At 27.1% G+C, this 24,585-nt stretch overlaps 1 protein-coding gene across 4 annotated transcripts in view; it reads left to right on the top strand.

Moving 5' to 3' along the window:
* Nucleotides 1–24,585, top strand: part of LOC145835118 (E3 ubiquitin-protein ligase TRIP12-like) — a 60,984-nt gene that overhangs the window by 18,036 nt on the left and 18,363 nt on the right. For 3 of the 4 annotated variants that reach the window (XM_082942664.1, XM_082942663.1, XM_082942665.1), the window contains exons 8-14: nt 9,033–9,245; nt 9,889–10,056; nt 10,395–10,484; nt 16,043–16,078; nt 17,223–17,327; nt 21,899–22,062; nt 22,362–22,487. In XM_082942664.1, the coding sequence (XP_082798790.1) occupies nt 9,033–9,245; nt 9,889–10,056; nt 10,395–10,484; nt 16,043–16,078; nt 17,223–17,327; nt 21,899–22,062; nt 22,362–22,487 (902 nt within the window). Of the gene's footprint in view, nt 1–578; nt 793–9,032; nt 9,246–9,888; nt 10,057–10,394; nt 10,485–16,042; nt 16,079–17,222; nt 17,328–21,898; nt 22,063–22,361; nt 22,488–24,585 lie in introns of those variants that run through there. The other variant, XM_082942666.1, reaches the window with a different exon arrangement.

Raw genomic sequence — 24,585 nt, forward strand, 5'->3', positions numbered from 1 at the left:
CACAGTTGAAATTTGTTTTAATTCGTTTTGCGTGTCGTGGTTTTGGATTTAATTAGTTGTTGTAATTTAGAAATCATGAATTTAATGTTAAGTGATAATTATTCTATTTTTATTTTGTACATGTCAGTTTTTAATTTTGATAAAGTTGGTTGTAATTCAGTGAATACAATTGTTTATAGTTGCTTTATTAAAATTGGTTTAGTACTAATTAAGAACTTTTTAAATAAACAAGTTTAAATTAAATTTCTATTTTCAGAAAATTGAATCTAATTAAAAAGTTTTGTTAGTTTTAGAAAGCGTTTAGTTTTATTTACAATTCAGCTTTTAGTTTTAGTTTAACCTATTAAGAGTAAGTTCTTTAAGTATTATAGTTCTGAGATAGTTTATTTTTGTTGAAAGTATATTTTAATTTGATATGTATTAATTTTCAAAATAACAGGAAATACATATATACAGGATATAATATTTAAACAATCAGATAAATAGTTTGTTGATTAACTAACTTCAAATTTAAATAAAAAAAGTCAAAATTACTTATTGCTGGAAAGTAAAATGTATAAACAAACTGTAGGAAATTGTATAAGTTTATAATAATTTCTTCACAAAACTTGCAAATATGAGCGCGTCTTCGTAAAATGTTTTCCTTCTTCACCACGCGTTCCGACCAGCAAGAAAGTTTGGAGAAGAAGAAGTCGTCGGTTAAAAAATCATCGAAAAAAACTTCGAAAAGATCGTCGATAAACTGCATCAGGACTGGCAGATCTCACAAGTTCCGTTTCTCATTGTCTCTGTGTTAGTTGGAAAAATAAATAATAGACAAATTTGAACTTATTAGTAGTTTGTAATACAGATTGATGAAGTTGTGTTGATTTTAAATTTAAATGGTAAAATTGAATGTTTGTATAAAGTATTGATAAATTTATGGTTACTTATGATGATTGTGTTGTTTTTAAATTAATAAACTGTCAAAAAAACTTTTATTTAAGAAAATATTAAATGGAGTTGTTTTATTAAAGTCATGTTCATTTAAGCTTAGGAAGTATAGTTTATAATTACAAATGTTTTATATTTTGTACAGGTGTTATTTATAAAAGTTTATTTAGTATGTAATGTTTTTGAAATATATTTATTTTCCAGTAAAAATAAATGCTGGTATAAAATACATTAGTCTCTTAAACTTTGTCTTAAGTTTCTTAAATAATTGTTATTTGTTAACTAAATTTATTTTTATTATTTATTGTTATGAGGACATATTTATAATACTAGTATAAAAATGCTATTTTTAAAATTTAGAATGATTTAGTTGTAAATATAGAAACAAATGTTCATAAAACAATATACAAATACAATACATATAAAAAAAACATTAACAGTTTAGTTTGTAAACGGAAGCATCTTTTCTTCTTAATGACAGCTTGTATGATAAATTGTTATATACTTCTTGTATAATTATCTTGTCAACTTACTTAATTTAAAATGACAATAACATTTTACAAAATGATAGATTTATGGTTGTGTGGAATTATTTTTTGATAAAACTAGACCATTGATGTTGAAGTATTGTTATCAACACTTGTTCAATGTTTTATAACTTTTAAGTCTTTTATAATGTAACAGGTAATTATGAAGTAACAAATAAATAAAATTTTGTTGTTTATTCACAATTTTTTCGTGTAATTTGATATACGTAATGTCGCATGTGTTTAGTTTTTATTGCTTTGTTTGTATTAAGTAAACAGATGTATATTTTGTTTAACTAGTATATTCAATAATAATATCATTACTTCCACTAATGAAAAAAATTGTTCAACATATAATTGCTTACTCGTTAAAACTCACTGCAAGCAGTTAAAAAGTTTCTTAAAGATAATTGTTAGCTCGTTAAAACACCAAACATATCCTGTTTATCTTAACGAAGTTTTGAACAATAACTGACTCGAACAAAAGTTAAAACTACTCTAAACTGCTCATCACTGATAACTGATAATGGTCTCGTTTTAGTTTCACCTTGAATATGCTTTCACCAAACGGCCGATTAAATATTCATGCCTTTTTATAATACCCGTTCCAAATTTGCATAATTTGCAATATATTTAAAACAGAGAGAATTTATTGACAAGCTAATTTAATTATCCTTAATAGTTGGCTTGCAGTTGATTGTAATTGAACATTTAATTGATTTTAAATTTTCAAGTTGGTTTATATAAAACACTATATATTTTATTCTATTAGAATATAACATTTGTTGTTATATAAATATGATAAACATCAAAAAAGTTACTAATTAACTGAAGCCGTTGTATAAACCTATTAAATCTGGTTAAAAAAAAAAGAAATTAGATGTTAGATAACATTTTTTTGTATGCTATTTAAATTTATGTTGAGAGAAGTCGTTTTCTGTGTCACAATAAAAAGCCAACAATGAAAAATTGCTTTGTGCGATACAACCGTTCAGTGTCAAAACGGAAACTGTGTAAAGCTCACAAAAGCTCACAATTTTTTATTGATGAAACAAATTATCCATCCTTAATAACTACTTGAGTTTCATTGTGAGCTGCCCATTGTAAAGTGAATACACTGGCATTAAGCTAAATGAAGTATGAAAAAAAGGGAGGTTATATTTTCAGCTTTCATCTTGAATTTTCATAACAATGTCCCCTTTTTTCGCGTTAGTCAATTTAGTGCACTTCCTTTTCCATTTGACGAAATTTCAGCTAAATTTACATTCAAAAGTTGGAAGTTTTAAACAAGATTGTTGTTAATACGTCAATGGAAAAGGGAAAAATTTTTACTGGCTGATTAATAGGAGGTTCTTCTAAGTTTTTTCCTTTAGTGTTCTTTTTGTTTAAAAACTAACAAAAGTTAAAAATCATTTTCATAGAGTACAACATATCCAATTATAAAAACAGTTGTACAACTTATGGACGTTAAAATTTCAATAAAATCAATGTCTGCATAATAAATCTATTTTTGATATGATGAAGATAATATGTACTTAACGTAAATACAAACAATCAATCTAGCGTGAGCACGGCACACTAAATACAGAAAGTAGTTAATCTCAGTTTCAGCATGTGTCAAGAAATTTTCTCCTCCCCAATACAAAAACATTTGCACAAAACAAATGTTTGGTAACCCTTACCAATGTGCCAGGCCATCGATATCGACCCGGCAACAAAAATCTAATTTCACCTGAATGAAAAATCTCGCTGAACCTCCGGCAGCGAAAAAGACCGGGAGCATAAGGCGCATTGACGCGGCGTCAGCGCGTTGTGTGACGTCACAATAGAAAGTTGCCCGACGTATTGATCGCTGGAGCTTTACATTGTATCTGGTTGTACTGTGATGCGTTGGAACTTGCAGCAAAAAGTTCTTTTTCCAGTTGCTTGTATCAGTCGTTGCAATCTAGCTGAAAATCAATCCAAACAAAAGATCAATAAAAACTTTGTCTGCAACTTGCTTGCTCTTTATCCTTACAGAGAGTTTGAATCAGCGTTTAGTAAAAACGGTTGTGGTCGAAATATATTTGTTTGAAAAACATATAAGCAACAAATACTTGTCTATCAGTTTTGCAATGTAGTAAGATTGCTTTGATAAAGTAATCGCATGATAGTTTTTGTAGAGAGTTTGAATCAACATTTAACAAAAGTAACTTACAAGTATATACGTATAAAAATAATAAAAATAAATTTTGTTTGTATCAGTACTGCAATCTAGTCGGATTGTTCTAATAATATCAATAATGTGTAAAGTATAGACTGGTGTAAATGTATTTTCATGTTTACGATTCTAGAGTTTTTTTCACAGTTAAAAAAGCAGCCACATATCCTACACAATTAACATATATCTATTTGTACATTTTATTTAGACATTCTAATTATTGCTGTATCAGTGCATCAATCTAGTCTCTATTTAACGTGTTAAAGTAATCAGTTATTCATAATAAAAGAATAAAATTAATTTAAAGTCCGGTAGATTTTATGTTTTAACATCCTTGCACGCAGTCTAAATTAAAATTTATTAAAATTAACTGCATCTTTTTCAAAATTGTATTGTAAAGTTAGAATTTTACTAAAAATTTTCATAATGTTCCAATCTGACTGTTATTGTTTATTATTGTGATGAAATAAAAAAACTCAATGTTGATAGTCTATATATTTTCAAATAAAATTTTTTACCTAACCAAAACTCTGTTGAGATCTAGATTTACACTCTAGTATTACACATAGTGCATGTATTTACATATAAAGTTTGAAAAGCGCCATGTACTTGAGTTTTCTTCCTGAAAAGTCAATACATTTTCTTACACCCAAAAGTTCTGTAAATATTCTTTTTTAAAATAAATTTCAACAATATAGTTTCATAAAGCTTTTACTTGAATTCTATACACTTTGAATTTATTTTCTTCTTCTATTCAAAAAGTTAAATAAAATTTAATTTAGAGAAAAATAATCTATTTTTTTAGCTTTTAGTTTACTAAAATCTGATGACCATAATTTTTTTATAACCTGTAATACAATTCTTAATAATTTTTACAAACTAGTCAAAAAGCTGCAAAAAAGTTGAACAAAAATTGTTACGACTCAGCACAATTAAGTGCAATGTAAGCTTCAGTGCTTTAAACTTTCTCGCCCGTCCTTGCCTGATTCAGAAAAATGTATATAACTTGAGCTTTGCTTTCATAGAATTTGTAGAGTGTCTTCGCAGTCTGATTTGCAATATTTAATTTGATTGTCGAGTTGTGATTCGCTTGGAAATTGTTTTTCACGTTACTTTATATACCTATGATATTTACAGTTTCAAACAGATGAACTTGAGTGGTAAAAAAACACGTTTTTCAATGCTAATATATTCAACTTCACATTTTTTAGTTTGTGTTTTAAAAAATATGCTAACTGATCGGAACATTTTTCTAGTTTATATTTTGAAAGAAACGTGAATGCACTTTAGACAGATAATTTAATTAATGTTTACCATGTGAAAAAATAAGTATTGCTCAGCACAACTGAATAAACATTCAATACATATGTTTTAGTTCTCAGTATATGATACATATTCACGTAATATATTACCAAATGATACATGAAAATTAAATAAAATTATCGAAACTTGGTTGAACGACTTGAAGAGATTTTTCAGTAATTTCGTTCAAAACATTAGTTTCGTTTGTTTATGCTTAATTGCATTTTAACGATTTGTTTTCATAATCACAAACTGTATGTGAATTTGGTTTTTAGTTTCTTATAACTGTTCAAAACTTCAAAAAAGAAAAGTTAAGCTTGAAAAACATTTGTGCAAAAGTATTTGTTTTAATTTGCTTGAATTTGTTCACATTTAAGTTGGTGTTTAGCAACTGTTGTATTTTTTCACACCATTAAAGTTAGAAAATTAAAACATTAATATGTGATAAAGTTCTTTAATAATTTTTGTAATTAATTTATTAGCATGAACTTTTCCTCAATATATGCTTTAATTCTTATAATTCTGGTATTTAATAAGACAGACACTTGCTTAACTAATTACAATTTTACTACAGTAAAATTGAGAAATATCACATATATACTTATATATAGAAAAAAAAACAGCTTTTATATTTTGTATATAACTTATATACTATATATATATATTTATACTGCAATAAAATATATTTCTGAAAAACTTGCAATACACAACATACGTGCGTAGTGGTTGAATTAATTGCTAATTGCCCAATTCAGCAAGCATGTAAAAGCTTTCAAATAATTATACTGAGACAGCTTCCCATTAGTGATAAAAACATTATTTTTACTTACATTTTGCGATTTAAACCAATGTTTTTCTGTTTCTACATTTAAAAGTTCAATAAAAGACGTTACCAAAGTCAAAACAAAAGTTATCTGTCTTGAAAACTGTTTAAGTTTTATATTAAAGTTTATTTTTAAACTTTTTACATAAGCTTGAATTAGAAAAGGATCAGATTTGTAATAAAATGTAATTATTAATTTAACTTGATCCTGATAGTAAAGAACTTCAGGTTTTTATAAAGTTAATCTTATTTATAAATAGTTAGCAGTTGAGTTCTTAAACTAAATTTCAGTAATTCTATTGATTAGTTGTAAATTTGACTGAAGTTAAGACTATTGACTTTTTAGTAGGTGTATTTAAAGTTTATTTGACTTCTGCTTTAATAAAAGCATTTGATAAATTTGATCTTTAACTCGTACATTATTATAGTTTAAAATTCGTGTTAAATGCCTTTATTACATTCATACATTTTTAATTACAATGTGGAAGAAAAAAAGCTATCTAATTTCATCTGAGTGCAGTTTTTTTTTATAAATAGTTTTAAATTTCCAGTAAAATTTCAAGTCGGTCCAAAAAAAGATGCTTAAAAGCTTTTTGACACAAATTTCTGCAATTTGTTTTAAATTGAAATGACAACACATTGATTTTATTGCTTTTTCTAAAAATACAAACTCATAAAAGCCGTTAAACTTGGAAATAGGTCGCAAAGTTTCGTATGTCGGCCAAATTATTTTATTTTGCTAGTATTTTTGAACAAAAAGTGTTTTATAAAAACAAGTTTATCAAAAATGTTTAAAACTACTCAAAATGTGTTTAAATGTATTTTATTTATAACACAGAATGTAGAAAACAAATTAATATTTATTCTGACTTAATTTGAATATTGAAGTTTTTACACTTTATATTGATTAAAAGTTTGTTTACATAACAGTTTGCTAAAATGCCTCTGAATTTTAGCAACACATTTTACTTAAAATTTTTCTTTCAGTAAACACTATGACTTGTTTTAATTAAGTTAATTAACTTTCTTATTAAAAGTAGGAAGCGTGCTAAGGCTAGTTCGTTAAAATTGATCTAATTTAAGCCGGAGGTCGCTTGGTTCACCCATATTGTTCGCTGAATAATTAACTGTGACCTAGTTAATTACTAATCCTCGAGTTTATTGATTTTCGTATATTAGTAGCTACTTTAACAGTCTCGGGGGATACTAAGCTTGAAAACTCTAGTTTGTACTTCTTAAAAACTACTAAGTTTTTTAAGCGAAGCAGAATAACTAGAGTGTTAGTTTCCAATGAATAATGTAGACGAAATTCAATATGTTAAAACTTGTGTTATTTTTTGTATAGCTCATATTAGTATTATTATAACTAATTGTTTGTTATCACTAAACTATACTGACTGCAAAAGTTTTAATTAGAAGCCGAGCACAATTAAGTCTGAAATAATAAAAAAGCAAACAAGTTTAACAAGTTTGTTTAAAAATAACAGAGTTTTATAAGCAAACCCAAGATGCGTGTGTCGGATTTATTTATGAAACAGTTTAAATTGCGCACGTATAATAAATTGATTTTATATTATCGTCGTCTGCAGTAAAAGCTTACGTCAAAAAAACATCTAAATTTAACAAAATAGAATGCAAGAGATCAAGAACACTTTGTGATTACGTTCTTTCAAACTTATATAAAAATATATGAACGTCTGTATACGTGCGTTACATAAAATGCATTTCAACTGCAAGCCAATAATACGCTTGTTATAAATTGCAGAAATATATCAATAATTTTTACCTATCATAATAACAAAATACAAATAGTTTAGACAAATACTTATAGAAACTATTACACGATTTTCTATACGTTTTTATACGCGCATTACATAAAATTTTACTGGGAGCCAAGAATATGCTACGTAATAAATTGCGTACGGAATGTATTAATAATGTTTTACGCAAAACATTATAAACTTGTATACCTTCCAGACATATATTTAATATATATAAGAGCACGTAAAACTGCTCACAATTTGATGTTTTATTACCGTTCGTGTACGTGCTTTTAAATTGTAATTACAAGTTTTGACATTTACTTGAAAAATGTTGATATTAAAACGTATGCTGAAGTTTTAATAAAACCTGTGCACTTTTGATAAATTCTTAGAAAATACGTTAAAAGTAAACAAAAAATGTGTCTAGCTATATGTACATAACCACTAGTTTTTAATTAGTCTATTCTTCTATAAACCTATTTTCCTTTTGTTTTTTGCAATTCTAGAATGTTCTGCTTTTTATACATAGTGTGTATTTTAATTAATTTCTTAGTTACTATGTACAAGAAGTATTTAAAGTATTAAAATATATATAAAATTTTTAGATATTTTAAATTGTTTAGAAAATTTATATTTTGGTTTTAATACTAATACAAAAGATTAGTTTTAGAATTTCTTTTATTAAAATATCTAAATGTTTTCAAAGTTTCAAGAACCTTTATGCACTCTTTGTAATTAAATCGATAGAATTAAACTTTCCTGTCCTTCTAGTTCAAGTGCAGACCAATAAATTAAACTAAATAATTCATAGTCAATTTAAATTCAATAAATCATTATTTTGTACTCAGTTTTTGTTTTTACCTTATAAACTATTTCAAATGCAGAAGCAGTATTGTAGCAATTGTAGATATTGTTAATATTACTCATATGTATATGGTAGAAAACATAACTTGAATAACAATATTAATATACTTTTTTAAATAAAAGTAGAATAAATTTTTTAGATGAAATTGATTTAATCTGATAAATAATTATAGTATTGTAGCAATTTAAATTATTGTCAATTATACTCATGTTTATACTAGAAAATTGAATAGAAATATTAATATTTTTTTTAGTAAAAGTAGAGTAAAATTTTAAAATGAAACTGATATAGTTTTATAAATAATTATGTTGAGCTTTACATAAAAAACTTAAGTTTAAAACTCGAATTGATTAATAGCATATATATATATTTTAATACTAGAAATTAAGTTAGATCATTTAGTTAACAGTATTGTTAAATTTGCTTGAAAATTTTTAAATTTTCAATTACATAGAACTGATATTTTTAGAGACCTAATTCAAAATGTCTTTTTTAATTTAACTTACATAAAGTAAACTGTTTTATTCAAGAAATGATTACAAAATAAAGTGCTCACGCCGAGACTCGAACCCGGGTCCTCTCGATCTCAAAAATTCTCAACAAAAAAATTTCCTAACAGCTCGCGCAAAGAAGCAGCTGCCGCCGCCGCAGGACCAGGCCGAGGACCTGACCACGTCGCAGGTGGGCGGCAAGAAGCGACCGGCGACTTCGGGGCAGCCCCAGGGGGAAGACAAGATCGGGGGTTGCGCTAGCAGTGCGGGCGCCAGATGCAGGAAGACCGGCAGCAAAGCGAAGCGGGAGCAGAACAACAACAATGCGCAGGGCGGTAGTGGTGAGTATAAGTTTTAAAAATAGTGCTAAAATTTATTGTTGATAATTATGTTAGGAGATAAAGAAATATTCGTTTATTTAATTAACACATGCGTTAACACAGGCAGTTGATTTTAGAACTTTTTAAGTAGTTCCTATTTGTGTGAATATATCCAAGAAGTTAATTGTGAAAAAAAATTAGCTACATTAGTTAATCAAATAAAATTATACTTAAATAAAATTAGAATTTTATTAAAAAAAATAGTTAAATGATAAAAAAAAAAAATTCAGTTTTTATTTTGTTTATTATTTTCCGTAAAGCATATTGAGCAATTGCCAAAACACATTTTACCTTAAACTCCTTGTTTTGGTTTTTGAAGATAAAAAATTAGATAAGGATTTCAAATTTAAGCAGCTGATAAGTTGTTTTGCTAAATATTATCTAGAATAATGTATGTTTTTAGAAAAAGTAATAAAAAAAAATATGTTCTATTTAACAATATATTAAAATTTAAGTACTTTATGTTTGAGTTTTAAATTCTCAAAACAATACTAAAAACAAAGTTTATTATATTAATTTTGTTTTAATTGTGTATCGGAAGTTCAACTCAAACATAAAAGTTATCATTATGTTCAAAATAACTGTAATTATGACGTCACAACAGCATCAAGACCAGCGTCTTCTTCGGGATCTTCCCACAACACGTTAGCCTCTCAGCGATCAACAACTTCAACAACATCATCAACTAGTTCGGGAAGAAAACACGCGACGGGAAATTTGCAAGCTCCCATGATGTTCCCGCAAACTACCTACACTTCAAGCAGTGGTTCAGGTATATTGAAAATATATGTTTGAAAAATGATATGTTGGGGAAAAAATAGAAGGTTTTGGAAATAAAACCGCACATTTAAAAGAAAAGTACTGTGAAAAAAAAGACTAAAAAAAAGGGTACAAATTAATATAGACTATTTTAACGTTTTTGGTTACTCAAGGTTTGCAACTTTGCTAAAACCAACTATTAGTTTTTTATTTATTTATTTACAGGTTCTTGAAGTTGTCGTTTTTGTTGTTGTGTTTATTTTATTTTTATCTATTCACTCACAGGCTCATCCAACAGAGAATTTTATTTTTTGTTCTACATATTTATTATATATATATTTATTTACACAGGCTCATCCAACAGAGGAGTATTTGGAGGCGATGATCCGACAGGCCACGATTTTTTCAGCGGACTTTTTATGAGAAATATGCTACCTCCAAGTTTGTTACTTATTATATATATATTAAATATTTTTATTATTTTATGTAAACTCGGTTTAAAGTGCGCTATACTTTGTGGAAAAAGTAGAGCGACATGGTCTGATGCACACTAAACCTTTATGAACCATATAAATCTGTACCACAATAAAATATTTTTCTACAATTATTATCACGTATACCTAACGTATGTGGTGATGAAATTCATATATTAAATGAAAGACTGTTTCAGTGACAAAACGTTTGTTGAATCTTGTATGATTTGAAAACTTCGTTTGTGTTATTGGTGTTGACGTGTTAAGTTAAAAGCTTGATTGAAATGCAGCAGCTCTAAAGTCTATTCTATATTGAGAAAAAATAAATAAATTAGCAGGTGTAATTTTTGGAAGCCACAGTTCTTTATGAGTGCATAAAATTATTCTTATACTACTTGTTTTAGCTAAATCCAGATTTGCCTGTTTATAAGTTGTGAACTCAAAAAAATGCTCTCAGGAATACCGCAAGCTGTTTTGAAAATAAAATATCTTAATTAAAGTTTAATTTAATCACCACAAACTTTCAAAGCTATTCAAATGATAAAAACAATAAAGGGTGGTGATGAAAAATTATAATGTATTAATGTAATAATGTAATAATGTGTTATATGTATAACCGAAATCAATACTCACACCACAAGCTATTATAAAACCAAATTTATACTGATTTGATGCGTAAATATTGAAAAAATAAACCTTTTATGAAACAAAATCAAAAATGTATAAAAAGTTTTACATTTACTTCATGTTTCATGGGATGATATAAAGCATTATCATTTTGTTCTATACTAAATTAAACTGTATTTACATTTACTTGCAAGTAACGCTTATCTTCTTAAGGAGTTGTAAATTAGAACCTCTATGTACTTGTGACAAAAGCGTGTTTTTGTTTTGTCTATCTTAGTACTAAAAATAAATAGTAGCATGTTTAGTGTACTCTGTTTCAACTTGTTTTTACAACTTAAAATTCACCTGTTTAATAGGTCAAATTTAACTATATCGTTATTAGAAACAGTCTTGCGTATTTGAATTTTTTTTTTTGGGAATCATTTGAAATAATTTTCTTAAAGTTTATAAAAGTTTGAAAATTTTTAAGTATATGTTTTACTTTTGTATAACATACTTATAGCGGTGAAAGTCTTCTTTAATCTTGAAAAAACTTGCCATTAAAACAAAGATTTTGTCATAATACTTTTTGTTTGTTCACTTCAATAATAAGAGCATAAAGAACGTACTTTTTCAAAAGATAGATTTTAAGACGAGTAACATATGTAACTTTAATCACAAGGTAAATAATAGTTTTTTGTACTTGAAAAATTTCTTCATAATTTTTTCTTGTTTCATAACCACATTTCAGTTGTGAATGAAAAACGACAATAATAAGAGAGTTACTCAATTTACCTCAACAAAAAAAGAATAAAGTACGTACATTATCCAATAATAATTTTTTAACACCCAACAACATATGTAGATTTGATCACAAGGCACATTGTGCTTTTTTTAAACTTTTTCATGAAAAGTTTTTATTTTTATTTGTTTGTTCTATAACCACATTTCAGTCGTGAACGAAAAGCCACTTCCTTAAATAAATTGTAATAAAGTCATGTGAAGTTTAATTATGTACATTTAAAATATTTTTTACAGGGTAGTTTACGGTAGTGTAAATACTAAATAACTTGTGATTATTAAGAATTTTTGTGTTTACAATGTCAATTTAGTTCATTTAAGTTGCATATAGTTAGTTTGTTATAGATACGTATCAAATAGTATTTTATATAGTGAGTTGAATAAGTCAGGTGCAATTTTTTTATTGTTTTTAAATTTTTTTGTTAAATAAAATAAGTTGTCTTCGGTAACAGTTTTTATATTTGTTTACAAATGATTAAATGTGAAGAGCTTGTTTCTTTTATTAATTTGACTAAAATAAAATACAAATTATAATTAGTTTTCGTTAACAAGTTAAAAAGTGTGCTTTATTAGACATAAATTTATTTATTATTTATTTAAAAAGAGTTTAATCATAAAAATTAGTTTCAGCTAAAGTAAGTATATATTTATTATTAAAAGGCTTGACTCTTGTTCCACGAAAAAGTTTATAAATTTGTATTATAATTTATGTTGAAAATACATAATATACGGCTATGAAGATATTTTAAATGTATAAAGGATTTTTAGAGTTATAAGATCCAAGTGCTTAATCACAAGCTAAGTTATAAATAAATTCGATTTAAATAAAAGTAATAAATCGTCTCATGATTATCTAACTCGAAAATGTAGAATTAAGATTATATATAATTAAAAAAATTACTTTTAGTTTAACATTTGTTTTTTAGATTATTTTTAAACTTAGTTAATTGAACATATATACTAGCGTTAGAAATAATTGATTAAAATTTCCTTATACAAACACAGTGAATTTTCAGTTTAAAGTTTATCTAAAAGTAGAACTAGCAATTATTTTAAGTTAGTTTACTATGATAATATAAAATATTAAGGTTGACCTTTTAATTAGTAAAACTATTCATTTACATGTAATAACTTATATCCTATCAAAGCTAAGTTTTTTTTAATAAGTAATACAAGTTAGTTTTAAACTTTAAGCTTGTTAAGAAAAAATAGTTTTCCTTATAAAAACCAAACGACAAAGAAATAAATACATGATTTGTAAATTGTACAAACTCGTAATAAACATGTGATTTGTAGAAATTCAAGTAATTTGTAATAACCACAAGTGGTTATAAAATATATCAAAATAACAGGAGAGTGTGTTAGTAATCAAGCAATTTGCTTATTAGCAATCCATTTCAATTTTCATTTCAGCCTTTAGTTGCTACTTGAATGTTGTTCAGTATGTTTCAAAGTGAAAGTTTATTAAATTGTTTCTTTATCTTGATGAACTTACTTATTTCTATTTATAATTAATTTAAGTTTGTTTTTACAGATGTATTTCTAATATAATATAAGCTAGTAGTTTTTTATATTTCCAAGTTTAACAGTTAGCATAATAAGAATAAATATTTTGTAGTTAGTGTAGGTTAATGATGTTTTTATTGTAGGTATCTTTTTTTGAAGCTCATTTTAATATAAATTAAGTAAAACAACTATGAAAAACAGAATAAAGTAGCTCGTTTGAGATAATATTAAAAATCAGTCCTTATGTTTCGTAAGTAACCTAATTTACTAGCAAGTTTCTAAGGTGTACTAATTACATTGCAAGCCTAAAGTAACCATCATGAGATTTAATAAAGGTTTTAACCCATTTTACAGCAATAGATAAAGCCTAACAGAAGTATAATTTGTAGCTTTTTATAAGCAATTAGAACTTATTAAGCTCAAAATATATTGGTTATTTATTAAACTAAACATGTTCTAAGAACAGATTTAATGAAGCTTTTGCATAGCTACTTAATTATAATAGCTTATTTCAAACCAGCATTTAAAGACCATATCTAAACAAGCTTATTAGCTCAAAAATTTAAAACTTTAAGACCAAGATATTTAGGTTAAAATATTAAAAATATTTTTCAATAGAGCTATTTATAATAGTTAATATATACAAATTGTAAAGATGGTTTGTTTTTTTAACCAGCAAAGTATGGTTTATTTTTTCAACCACCAGCAGAAACCATTATTCAAACAAACTTCTCTCTCATTTATTATATATAGTTGAGTGTTTTGTTGTTGAGCTTTACAGCACATGTTATGAAGTCATTCAGTTACGTGCACATTACGCATTTGTTTATAATGTTTTGAGGATTTTTATTTCGTTTGTTAGGATTTAAAGTTGCAAGTTTATGTTAATTAATTGTAATTCAATGTAACATATGTTCAAGTACGTTGTTGTGCAACTAAACTTAATTAAGTATTTTGTTTTAGATATAACTTATACATGTGTTATACAAGTTTACATAAAGGTAAATGTATAAGATGTTGATTGTATTATTGTATTGCATTTGTTAAAGTTAATAAAAATGAAAAATGTTATGTTAGTTTACATAGAAATAAGTGAATAAAAAGATGATGAAGTACATTTTTGTCAAAGTAATATATAAAAATGAAAAATTTATGTCGTTTGAAATTAGGAATTGAGTTCATGTTAAACTTTTCTTTTTCCAAAACTTCAATTTTTCTCCATTTCAGCTTACTGTGTTTATAATTAAAGTTTTGCAAAAAATGAGTGAAAGAAACCAAAATGAAGGCAACCGGCCCCCGCCAGGTCTCAACATTCGGGCCGACCCCTACGTTCCTAGGCAACCACAAGAAATTCCTTGGCAACCACGACCCGACCAGTTGCCTCCTTGGCAACAACAACCCAACCGACCTCCCGTGTTGAGAAGGCAATCGTACCAACCCCCATTTGGTAACCGTGTTTATCTGCCCCCAAGTTTCAGACCCCAGGGTCAGTTTCAGAACGCCCCGTTCCCTGCACCCAACATGGGGCCTCCCTACGTTGCTGGTGGCAACCAGCAATATTATCCGGGTCCTCCCCAGCAACCAATGTACGACTACCCGCCGCATCCGTTTCCTGGCAACAACCAGTATGGCAACAACCCACCAGCTTACCAAGGAGACCCAAACATCCCTGTGAACCCGTACACCCCTGACAACGACCAGTACAGGCCCAGTGGAAGGCGGAGAACCATGCCGTCCGGGAGGTACCCAGATTGGGGCCAGCAGAACACAGGTCGAGGTAACAACCAGTGGAGGTATCCTGACCAGAACCCAAACCAGGGGAGGTACCCAAATCAGGGGAGATACCCAAATCAGGAGAGGTATCCAGCCGCACCCGGCCAAAACAACCAGAGGCAAAATGCACCCGCTGCGGATGAAATCGTTTCTCCTTCGCTAAACCGAACGCCGAGGTTGCCCGGACGACAAGACGGGGACTGGCGCTTCGACACCCCGCCCCAACCTCACTCCAGGTTCCGTAGAAACGCGTCTGGCCCCTACGGTGACGTGGACATGCGCCGGGGTCCAGCGAGCATGAAGAAGCGGGAAAAGAAGAGAAAAAGTTCCGAGAGCGGTTTGGGCCGCAGCAAGAGGATGAGCGAGAACGCGTTACGTAAATATATATTTATTATTTAAAAGATAATTATTTATTATTTAATAGTAATTAATATTAATTTATATCATAATTTTGCTCATATAACAGATTTTAGTAAGCGTAAGTTTTTCAAGTGGATTTATTTACTTGTTCGTAAATAAATTGAATATTTAATTTATTAGATAAATTTATAGCATAGTTTTTCTCCTATGCTCATATAGCAGGTTTAAATAAGGATCGAGCTTTCACGTAAACATATTTATTCATAATAGATTGTCATCTTTAACATTAAAAATCTGTGTGGTCCTACGCGCTTGTAATAGGTTTGACTAAGGGCATGTCTGTCACCAAAAAGGTTAAATATATTCGTGTGGATTTTGTATTCAAATAACTAAAAGTATCTAATTATAAATTAAATATATTTTCAGTAATAACTAAACAATTGTTTATATAATTATAGTAAATTAAATATTTTTTTGCAGCTTCATCAGGATCTGACGATCTTCAAAGAGTTCAAGGTTGGTTTTTATATTTTATTTATTAAAAATTATAATATATTATATAAGTTTGTGTTTGACAAAGGAAGTTGTGTATGCTTGGATATATTTGATTTAAGTTGAATGATTACGTTTAAACAAAATAAGGAGTAAATTAGGAAAAGATTCAGGTTTTATTTAAATAGTTAAACAAAAAAATTAAAATTGAGGTCTTGTTAATATACCTATAAAAATATCTTTAACTTAATAAAACTTATTAAACATCCAGAATTAAGTTTATTAATGAAATTTGTAGCATTAATTATTTTTTAAATAAATTGGCCTCCTTGAAAGAGTAAATATTTGTTTTTTTTTTTGCATTCTACATGTGCAGGGCTTATGTGCTGCTAATTATGTAATAATATGCATGGATGTTTTCATGTTTTACTTTTATTTTCAAAGTATAGGAGAAATATTAAGAAGACAATAGGAAAAGAGTAAATATAAAAAAAATATATCTAAATTATTGTAAAGAATTAAATATGATGGTAAAAGAGCTTATCAACTAGTTTAATTAGTCTCAAAAAAATTAAATTAATTAAAACAATAAATTATTTTAAAATGATAACAATGTGTTCGTTTTATGAGTTCAATAATATTTATTACATTTCAAGTAATGTTTTGTTGAATTTTTTTTATTTTTAACTTTTCTACTATTATTAAATTTTTAACATTTTAATATGAGTAGTTTTACAACAACCACAAAAAATAATTACAAACTTCAGAATAAACTTAAGAGCCTTGAACATAAGAATAAAAGTTAACATTTTTCCTCTTAAGATTTATGCTGAAAATTTCTGGTTGTCTTAAAACAATTGTTCACAGTTATACATGAACCTTAAGTACTTTTTCACCATTATTCAATTAGAAACACAGCAATGCAAGACCTTAAATAAATATTTAAGACAAAAAATAATCAACTGTTAACACTAAAGTGAACATTGAAGAACACAATTAAGACACCTTTATTCAAAATTTCTACTGAATTTTAACAAAACAACTACATCAAAAATATTTAACACTAGCGAACAAAATCTTCAAAGCACAAGTACACACAAATACATCAAAATGAACAACAAAACATAACAAGATCCAAATGCAAAACATACATATATCAACTTTGTAGCGATGCTTGAGGCGCGCAGAATGCATGTGCCACCGCCAGATCACATACTGAACTCGTTCACACCGAGAATACAACAGTTTCTCCACAGGCAGGCACCGCCAGCAAGTACGTTTGAAAAAAAAATCAAGTAGTAGTCCCATAAAATCATTAGGCTGCATGTGTTTGTAGTTGACGTGTTGAATAATTTTCATTAAACATCTCCAAAAAAAACTTGAAAAATGTAATTTTTGAGCTAAATTTCTTTTCTGTTTCATTTTTTGGGATCAAAAAAAGTTAAACTATTCAAGTGATGTTTCAATTGCCTGGTTCACAGGCAAGCAATGATTTTGAAATAAAAATAAATAGAAATTAGTCACATTAGGTAGGAGAATGCATGTGATGTTAAGATACTAGTTTATTTTAGTTTGAAAAAAGGAATTATATGTGATGAAGAAAGTTCTTTGAACTTTTTTGTATTTATATAGTTTTTCGAAGTACTCAAATTAATAGACAAATAATGAACTTTATCCATATTAGTCATATTAATTAGTAGGGTACAGCATGCATTTGTGCAGTTGTGTTAATTAGAAAAATAAAGTTAAGAAATTATGTTGAGAATAAAATTAATTTTTTTTAGTTACTTTTAAAATTTTTATTTAAAATACTTTATTTTTCAAAATATGATATAAACTATAAACAAAGATTTCTCAAACATAAAATAAAGCTCAGATAATTTTTGCATTTTACTTACTTTGTGTTTATTAACTAACAACTAAAAACTGTTTCGCATGATATTTAAACTGACTTATAGCATGTTGTAAATTGTTTTTCTAATTAACTAGCCTAAATTTTTTATCTTAAATTTGTTCTCTAAAAACAAAAACTTCATTAAAAATTTAAATTTAAACAACTTGAATGGTAATTAAATATTTGCAAATAAGTTTAAATAAAGTTCAAAATTAGCTTTGAAGATAAGTAATTTTAAATAAATTTATCAAAGTTATGTTTTATCACTAAAAATAAATAAAAAGTACAACTAATTGATGGAAATCACTAAAAAGATATTAAGTATTTATAACAAATATATAAACTTGTGTTAAAACAACTAGTATCAGATTAAGAGTCTTAATCCAATTAAGAGTTTGTAAACCTTAAAAATGCTAGCTTAGTTAAAACAAAAAACCTGTGGTGTTAAATTATCTGGTAAATATTTTACAATCCATTATTAATTAAATTATTTTGTACATTGGTGTCAAGGTATATCCTATCTTAGATGATTGTGAATGTGAAAAGAAAATTACAACAAATACAATTAAAGCTTTGGTTCCAGAAATTAGATATGAAAGTGTCTAGTAGTAATTTTAAGAAGTTTGTGATAAAAGAAATAAATAAGAAGATAAGAATTTTGAATTATCCTCAATAATTGAAAATAATTCTTTTTTTTTTCAGCATTTAAAACAATTAAGCAGACATTGTACTAAGTTTTACGAAAGCTAAAGATAAAGCTTGACAAAATGTTAATCAATTTTGTTTGAAGATTTATTATGCTGATATATATTACAGTCCAATTTTGTGTTTGAGTAAAGTCTGAACAATGTCTGGCTGTTAAAGAAATTATTAAAATGCAACAATTAAATCTGTAGAATTCAATCTGTTGCCAAAGATCCTGAAAAAACCTGGAATTAAAATAATGAATCACTTGAAACCTGGTAAAACTTTAAAATTTAAACAACTTTTACATGTTAAGTAGTAAAATTTAGATTTGACGAAATAAAATAAATGTATTTTAAAGATAATTTTTCAATGTTGTTTTACTGTTTAACACAGTTTTACCTAAAACTTAATTTAAACTGGAATCCTAAAAATCTCGGAATTTGACAATTTTTGCTACAAAAACCTGGAATTTAAATAAAATATTACCTGAAACCTGATAAAAGTTGTAATTTTAAACAACTTTCTAAGTATTAAAACTTCGATTTGATAAAAAAATTATTGTATAGATGATTGATTATATGTTAAGAACACATTTAAAAAAGCTCTAATATATTTTTTCAATGTTGTTATACTATTTAACACATTTTTTTATCTTAAACCTAATTTAAAACTAAAAATAGACCCTTAGTGTAAACTTTAAAACCTGGAGGATACTTAAAAAACCTGAAGGAAATTTGCCAAAAACATATGGCAACCCTGAATTAAATAGAAAAATATATGAAGTGTTTTTCAAAAAAATAAAATAATGCAAGTGTTTTAAATTAAAACATGTAATCTTTCGTGGTTATGAAGATGTTCATGAACAATTGTGAATGTTGAATATTTTGTATGAGTGAGCTTGTGTATTAATTGAGATTTTGTTAAAGTTTTGTCATTTGTACCGATAAGAGCCTCTAAAACTGTTCCTTTAATAATCTACCATTTTTAAATTTAAGTTGTATTTTAGTCATTGAACTATTTCTGTATCTATAACAGTTTTAAATATAAGTTTTTGGTCATGTTAAATTTTTTTTTTTAAGAATTCTATGAGTTGGGATTTTGGTAAAGTTCCTAAAGTTGAAATAATAGGTTTTGTTAGTTGTGAGATTGACTTGTATAAAATGGTAAAAAAATATTGCTGTTATGGTAACCACAAGTTTAACTTTCAAATATTTATAATTTGCTGGGTTCAAGTTGTATAAAATCATGTATTAAATTTTCTGTGTGATTCATTTTTAATTTTAAGTATGGTACTATTGTTAATTTCTAATTAATCTAATTAGTGTTTTTTAGTAAAATATATTTTTTTTGAAAGCTTTGTCAATAAAAAATCTTTGAACTAATTTTTTTAAAAGATTCTTGAACTTTTTGCTCTATTAATTTTTTTTTTGTTTTTGAATAATGAACGTTTTGGTTGAGTTAACAAGAGAACTTATTGCTTAAAATACTATTATGGTTTAAAATTTCATCAGTACAGATTAGAGCTTGTAAAACAATGTCTAATTTCTGAGAATTGTTCATAATTGATTTTGCAACAGTGCAAATAGGAGGTCTTTCTAAGTTGTTAGCTTCTATGAAAAAACCTTTTAAATGAGATAAATTTTATCAGTTTATTTATTTCAGCTATGAATTTTAGTTTCTACACAGCTTTATATCCTTAAATTTCATCAAGTATTTAGATATATTTTAATAGTTATTATCAATAGTCTATATCTTTATTATTATTTTTTAATATTTTTAATAATATAAACTATAAAAGATAACAATTATTAATAATTTTTTTGTTGTTTTGTTCAACAGATGAGGTCTACCAACAGTTCCACAATCCTTCAGGTGAAATTCATTCACTAGAAATTAATTATAAGCTCACTTTTCACTCATTAATATTTTGTTTGTATCAAATATCACATAAAACTTAAATAGCACTAATTAGTGTTGATAACTCAATTTAAAACTAACTATTCACTGACTAGTATTTTAATTGTATCCAATTTCACATATATTTTAGTTAGCAATAGTTTGTATAGATAAGGTTTTTAAAACAAAACATTTGTTTTTCTTAAAGTTATTTACCTAAATAAAAAATAAAATAAGTATACATATGTTTTCTAGACACAGCTTGAAGTGTTGTTCTAATTAGTATGCAATACTGAACTAAAATTTTTAGATAATTAAGAAAAATTCAATAAGCACCATACTTGAGTAGTTTTTCATAATTATAAATAACCATCTTTATTTAAAGCTTTTTTTATTAGTAGTTTATTTAAATTTTTAAACAAACCTATGTATTTTTATGCTATTACTGAGACCAGGTCATAGTTGTTTTGAACTGTTTACAATATTTACACTTATTAAACAATTTGCATGAATCATCAAAAATTTCCATGAAGTGTTTTTTACTTTTTTTTGTTGTAGTTTAATACCTTAAGTACTTGCACTATCTGCTAAACAATAATTAAATGTTAACTGCATGCTTAATACTTTATTTTATTAAGTTAAATAAATAATAAGTAGAAAGTATTTGGCTAAAAATTTATTAGTTGACTTTGATTTGATTATTTTAACCTTTGAGTAGGTAAATGTGATATAATTCTAAATATGAAAAAAAAAATAAAATTAATAGATAAATTTAATAGTTAACTAGTTAATGCTAAATTCATAATTAAAGGTAAAACAATTTTTTAAATAATCTCTTTGATCTTATTTCCACTTCATTAATGTTTTTTTTTTTTAATCTACAGTATTAGTCTAATAATTTATTCCTAATGTTTTAAACTTATTGCAACAAAAATGTACATGAATGAACAATTTTTTTATCAATTTATTTTAAAAACGTGTATTTTTCAGTTAGTAATAGATAATAATGAGTGATAATAACGAACAAAATAACGCCACAGAGCAAAATAACGCTCCAGAGAAAAAAATTGCCCCAGGGCAAAATAACGCGCCTGATAAGGACGCAGCGAAAGACGGGCAAAATAATGACCCAAATAACGGTCAAAACGCAAATGCTGGGCTGACCAGTCCGTCGGCCCCCCAGGGCGGGCAGGGCTCGGCCGAGCAGAACCTCAACGACCTGCTCGAGCGAGCTTTCGCCAACCCGGACGACATGCAGCTGCAGGCAATGCTGGCGAACACGTTGGGGGGCGCACATGGCGACATGACGTTCGCGCAGAGCGCATTCATGGCGCAGCCGACGCACATTAACGCGAACGATTATTCAGACTCGCGCATGAACGAGTTGATAGAGAAGCTCAAGTCGCAGGACGAAGGCGAGCTGTTGGCTGTTCTGATGGAACTGTGTCAGTTATTATTGATGAACAACGAGGACTCCTTGGGGGGATTCCCGTACAGGAGCGCCATCACCCCGTTGGGCGATCTTTTGAAGGTTAGAATGAGTTGATTTAGTATTAAATGTTCTAATAATTTAGATTTTTTTATTCCATTTAGCGCCTAGTTTAAATTTATATTTTTAAAACTAATGAAAACCCAACTTTAAGATATTTGTTAAAAATAATTTTTATTGTTACTAAACCCTTCAATAAGCTTGTATTTATTAAAAAGTCGGATAATCAAGATTCATCGATTTAAAATCCTTACATTTATTAACCATATGGTAGTAAATTTATTTTTTCAAGTAGCAATCAAGTCGAACATGATACATATTTAACAACAATATTATTACAGAGCCCCTCCGTTGCTTTGAACATAAATTTGATCCAGCAAGTTTGCAAGGCGATTGCTTACATGATGGACTCGTTACCAAGGAGTGTCACCCTCTTTGTACCTTACATTCCTCAACTCCTTCATCTGGTTTGTTTATAATAATAAATAAATAAATTATTTTTTTATTAGTACGTTTGTCCCCTACATTCCACAACTCCTTAACCTGGTTTGATTAAATTTAATAACATAAAATATATATGTCAATTAATCCATATTAATTGTTATAAATGTATTTTAATTAAGTAGTATGAAAAAAAAGGTTCTTAAAGTTAGGTATAGTACACTATTAAGAAATAGATAAATGTTATTAATTTCTTATAAGGGATAAAAAAATATTTTTTGTACTAGTTTGCATAGTAGTTCAAATATTTTGAGTCAAGCCTCTTAGATTTTTTGAATTTTTTCAAGATATATTACGAAATAAAACATTAATAATTTTAAAGTAATCCAAAATAAGAAGCGACATTTGATTAAATACGGAATAACAAAAAGACCGCGTTGTTAATGTCAGCGATTTTTCATTCCTGACTTGTTCTGCCTACTATAAAGGTTAAAAGCCGAAACCACAGTATCCCTTTTCAAATTTACTTGAATCTTTTGTTAACACGTGATCGACTAGTTTTAACGTGTTTGTTTAGTGACAGTAATTGTGTATAAAAAATAAATTTCTATACTGTGTATATATATATATATATATATTATACTTGATAAGAGAAATACAAAGATTAATTGTTTAAAGAAACGTATGGAAGTTTGTACTGCCAACACAGCATATTGTTTAGATGCAAATAAAAATATGGCTCTCACATCATTTTTTATACATTTTTATGTTTTGATTTTTTAATCAGCATATCATATTTCATTAAAAAAATTAAACACATGAACCTACGTAAAACCATTAATTACCCAACAATCTTGACTTTTGCTTGTAAATTTTGTACTCGTAATTATTTCCATCGTGTTATTACTGCAAGAAATTTAAATACATGTTTTCATTGATGTTAAGCGTAACGTATTAGTACAGCAATGTAGTTTCTACTTATACTTCAATTTTGATGAACCTAGCCCAATTTATCCCGACTAATCTTATTGTACTTATATTTTTGGTATATTTATGGTCATTAACGCGTTATAAAATCAAGTGAAGGTAAAAATTAATAAGGTTATACTTTCAAAAGTAATAGTTAATAAACCATAACAATATATTAGTGCTGTATTTTTAAACCTAACTTTTTTTTTTTATCTGATAGCTTCCTAACTCAAAGTTAGCCAAACAAAAATTTCAAGCCCATTCATTTTAGCTGCTACCAAAACAGCAACAACTTTTAACATCACATGAATTTTCCTAACTCGCAGTGAACACACACTGTAAAAAGGGTCGATAATTTGAAAATTTGCCAGTTTACCACAATGGCTTGTTACTTTATTTTAACATTTCTCTTTTCTATTTGCTGCTTTGCCGGCTTAGTTTAGTTCCTTGTAAAAAAATTGTTGCTACTAGCTTTATTTTTATTAGTTCGTATTTGAGCTAAAAGTTGAAGGTCAAATGAAATACAGTTTCCTTTTTTAATGGCTTTTATTACTCTTCAAATAATTGTGGTTTCATTATTGTTATGACAAGAATTAATTCATTTTTCTGTAGTTTTAACTGTAAGAGAGCTTTAATTAGATTTGATCAGGATTTAGCTTCATTTTCGAAATGATCTTTAAGCTGTTTTTAGAACTAAAAATAACCTTGGCATCGTTAATTTAAATTTGATTCAATTAACTTGTGATTAAACCTTTTTAACGCAGCTAATAAACTCTTGAATGTTTCCAATAAATTTTCCAACCTGCATACTTCTATTATGACAATTAAATTGATTTTAATGTAACAATCCAAATAACTTAATGTTTTTTGTTAGTCAAATTTTTCTTTCCAAGTAATTCCAAGAAACTAAACATTTAAAATATGATCAAATTTTTCCCTGAACCATTTTAGTAGCAAATCATACATACTTATAAGTAAGTACAACCCATGCTTATTTAATTAATTCATTTTACAGGTGTCTAGCGCCAACTACATCGACGTGGCTATAAATAATAATAACTATAAAAAACTTTATATTTAATTATTAAAAACCTTTATTAAATTTTCTCAGAATCATTTTAATTGGAAAACATACATAAGAGAACATAACATAAT

Source organism: Thalia democratica, chromosome 4 (genome assembly GCF_965202585.1).
Source record: "Thalia democratica chromosome 4, ktThaDemo2.hap1.1, whole genome shotgun sequence".
Lineage (NCBI taxonomy): Eukaryota > Metazoa > Chordata > Thaliacea > Salpida > Salpidae > Thalia > Thalia democratica.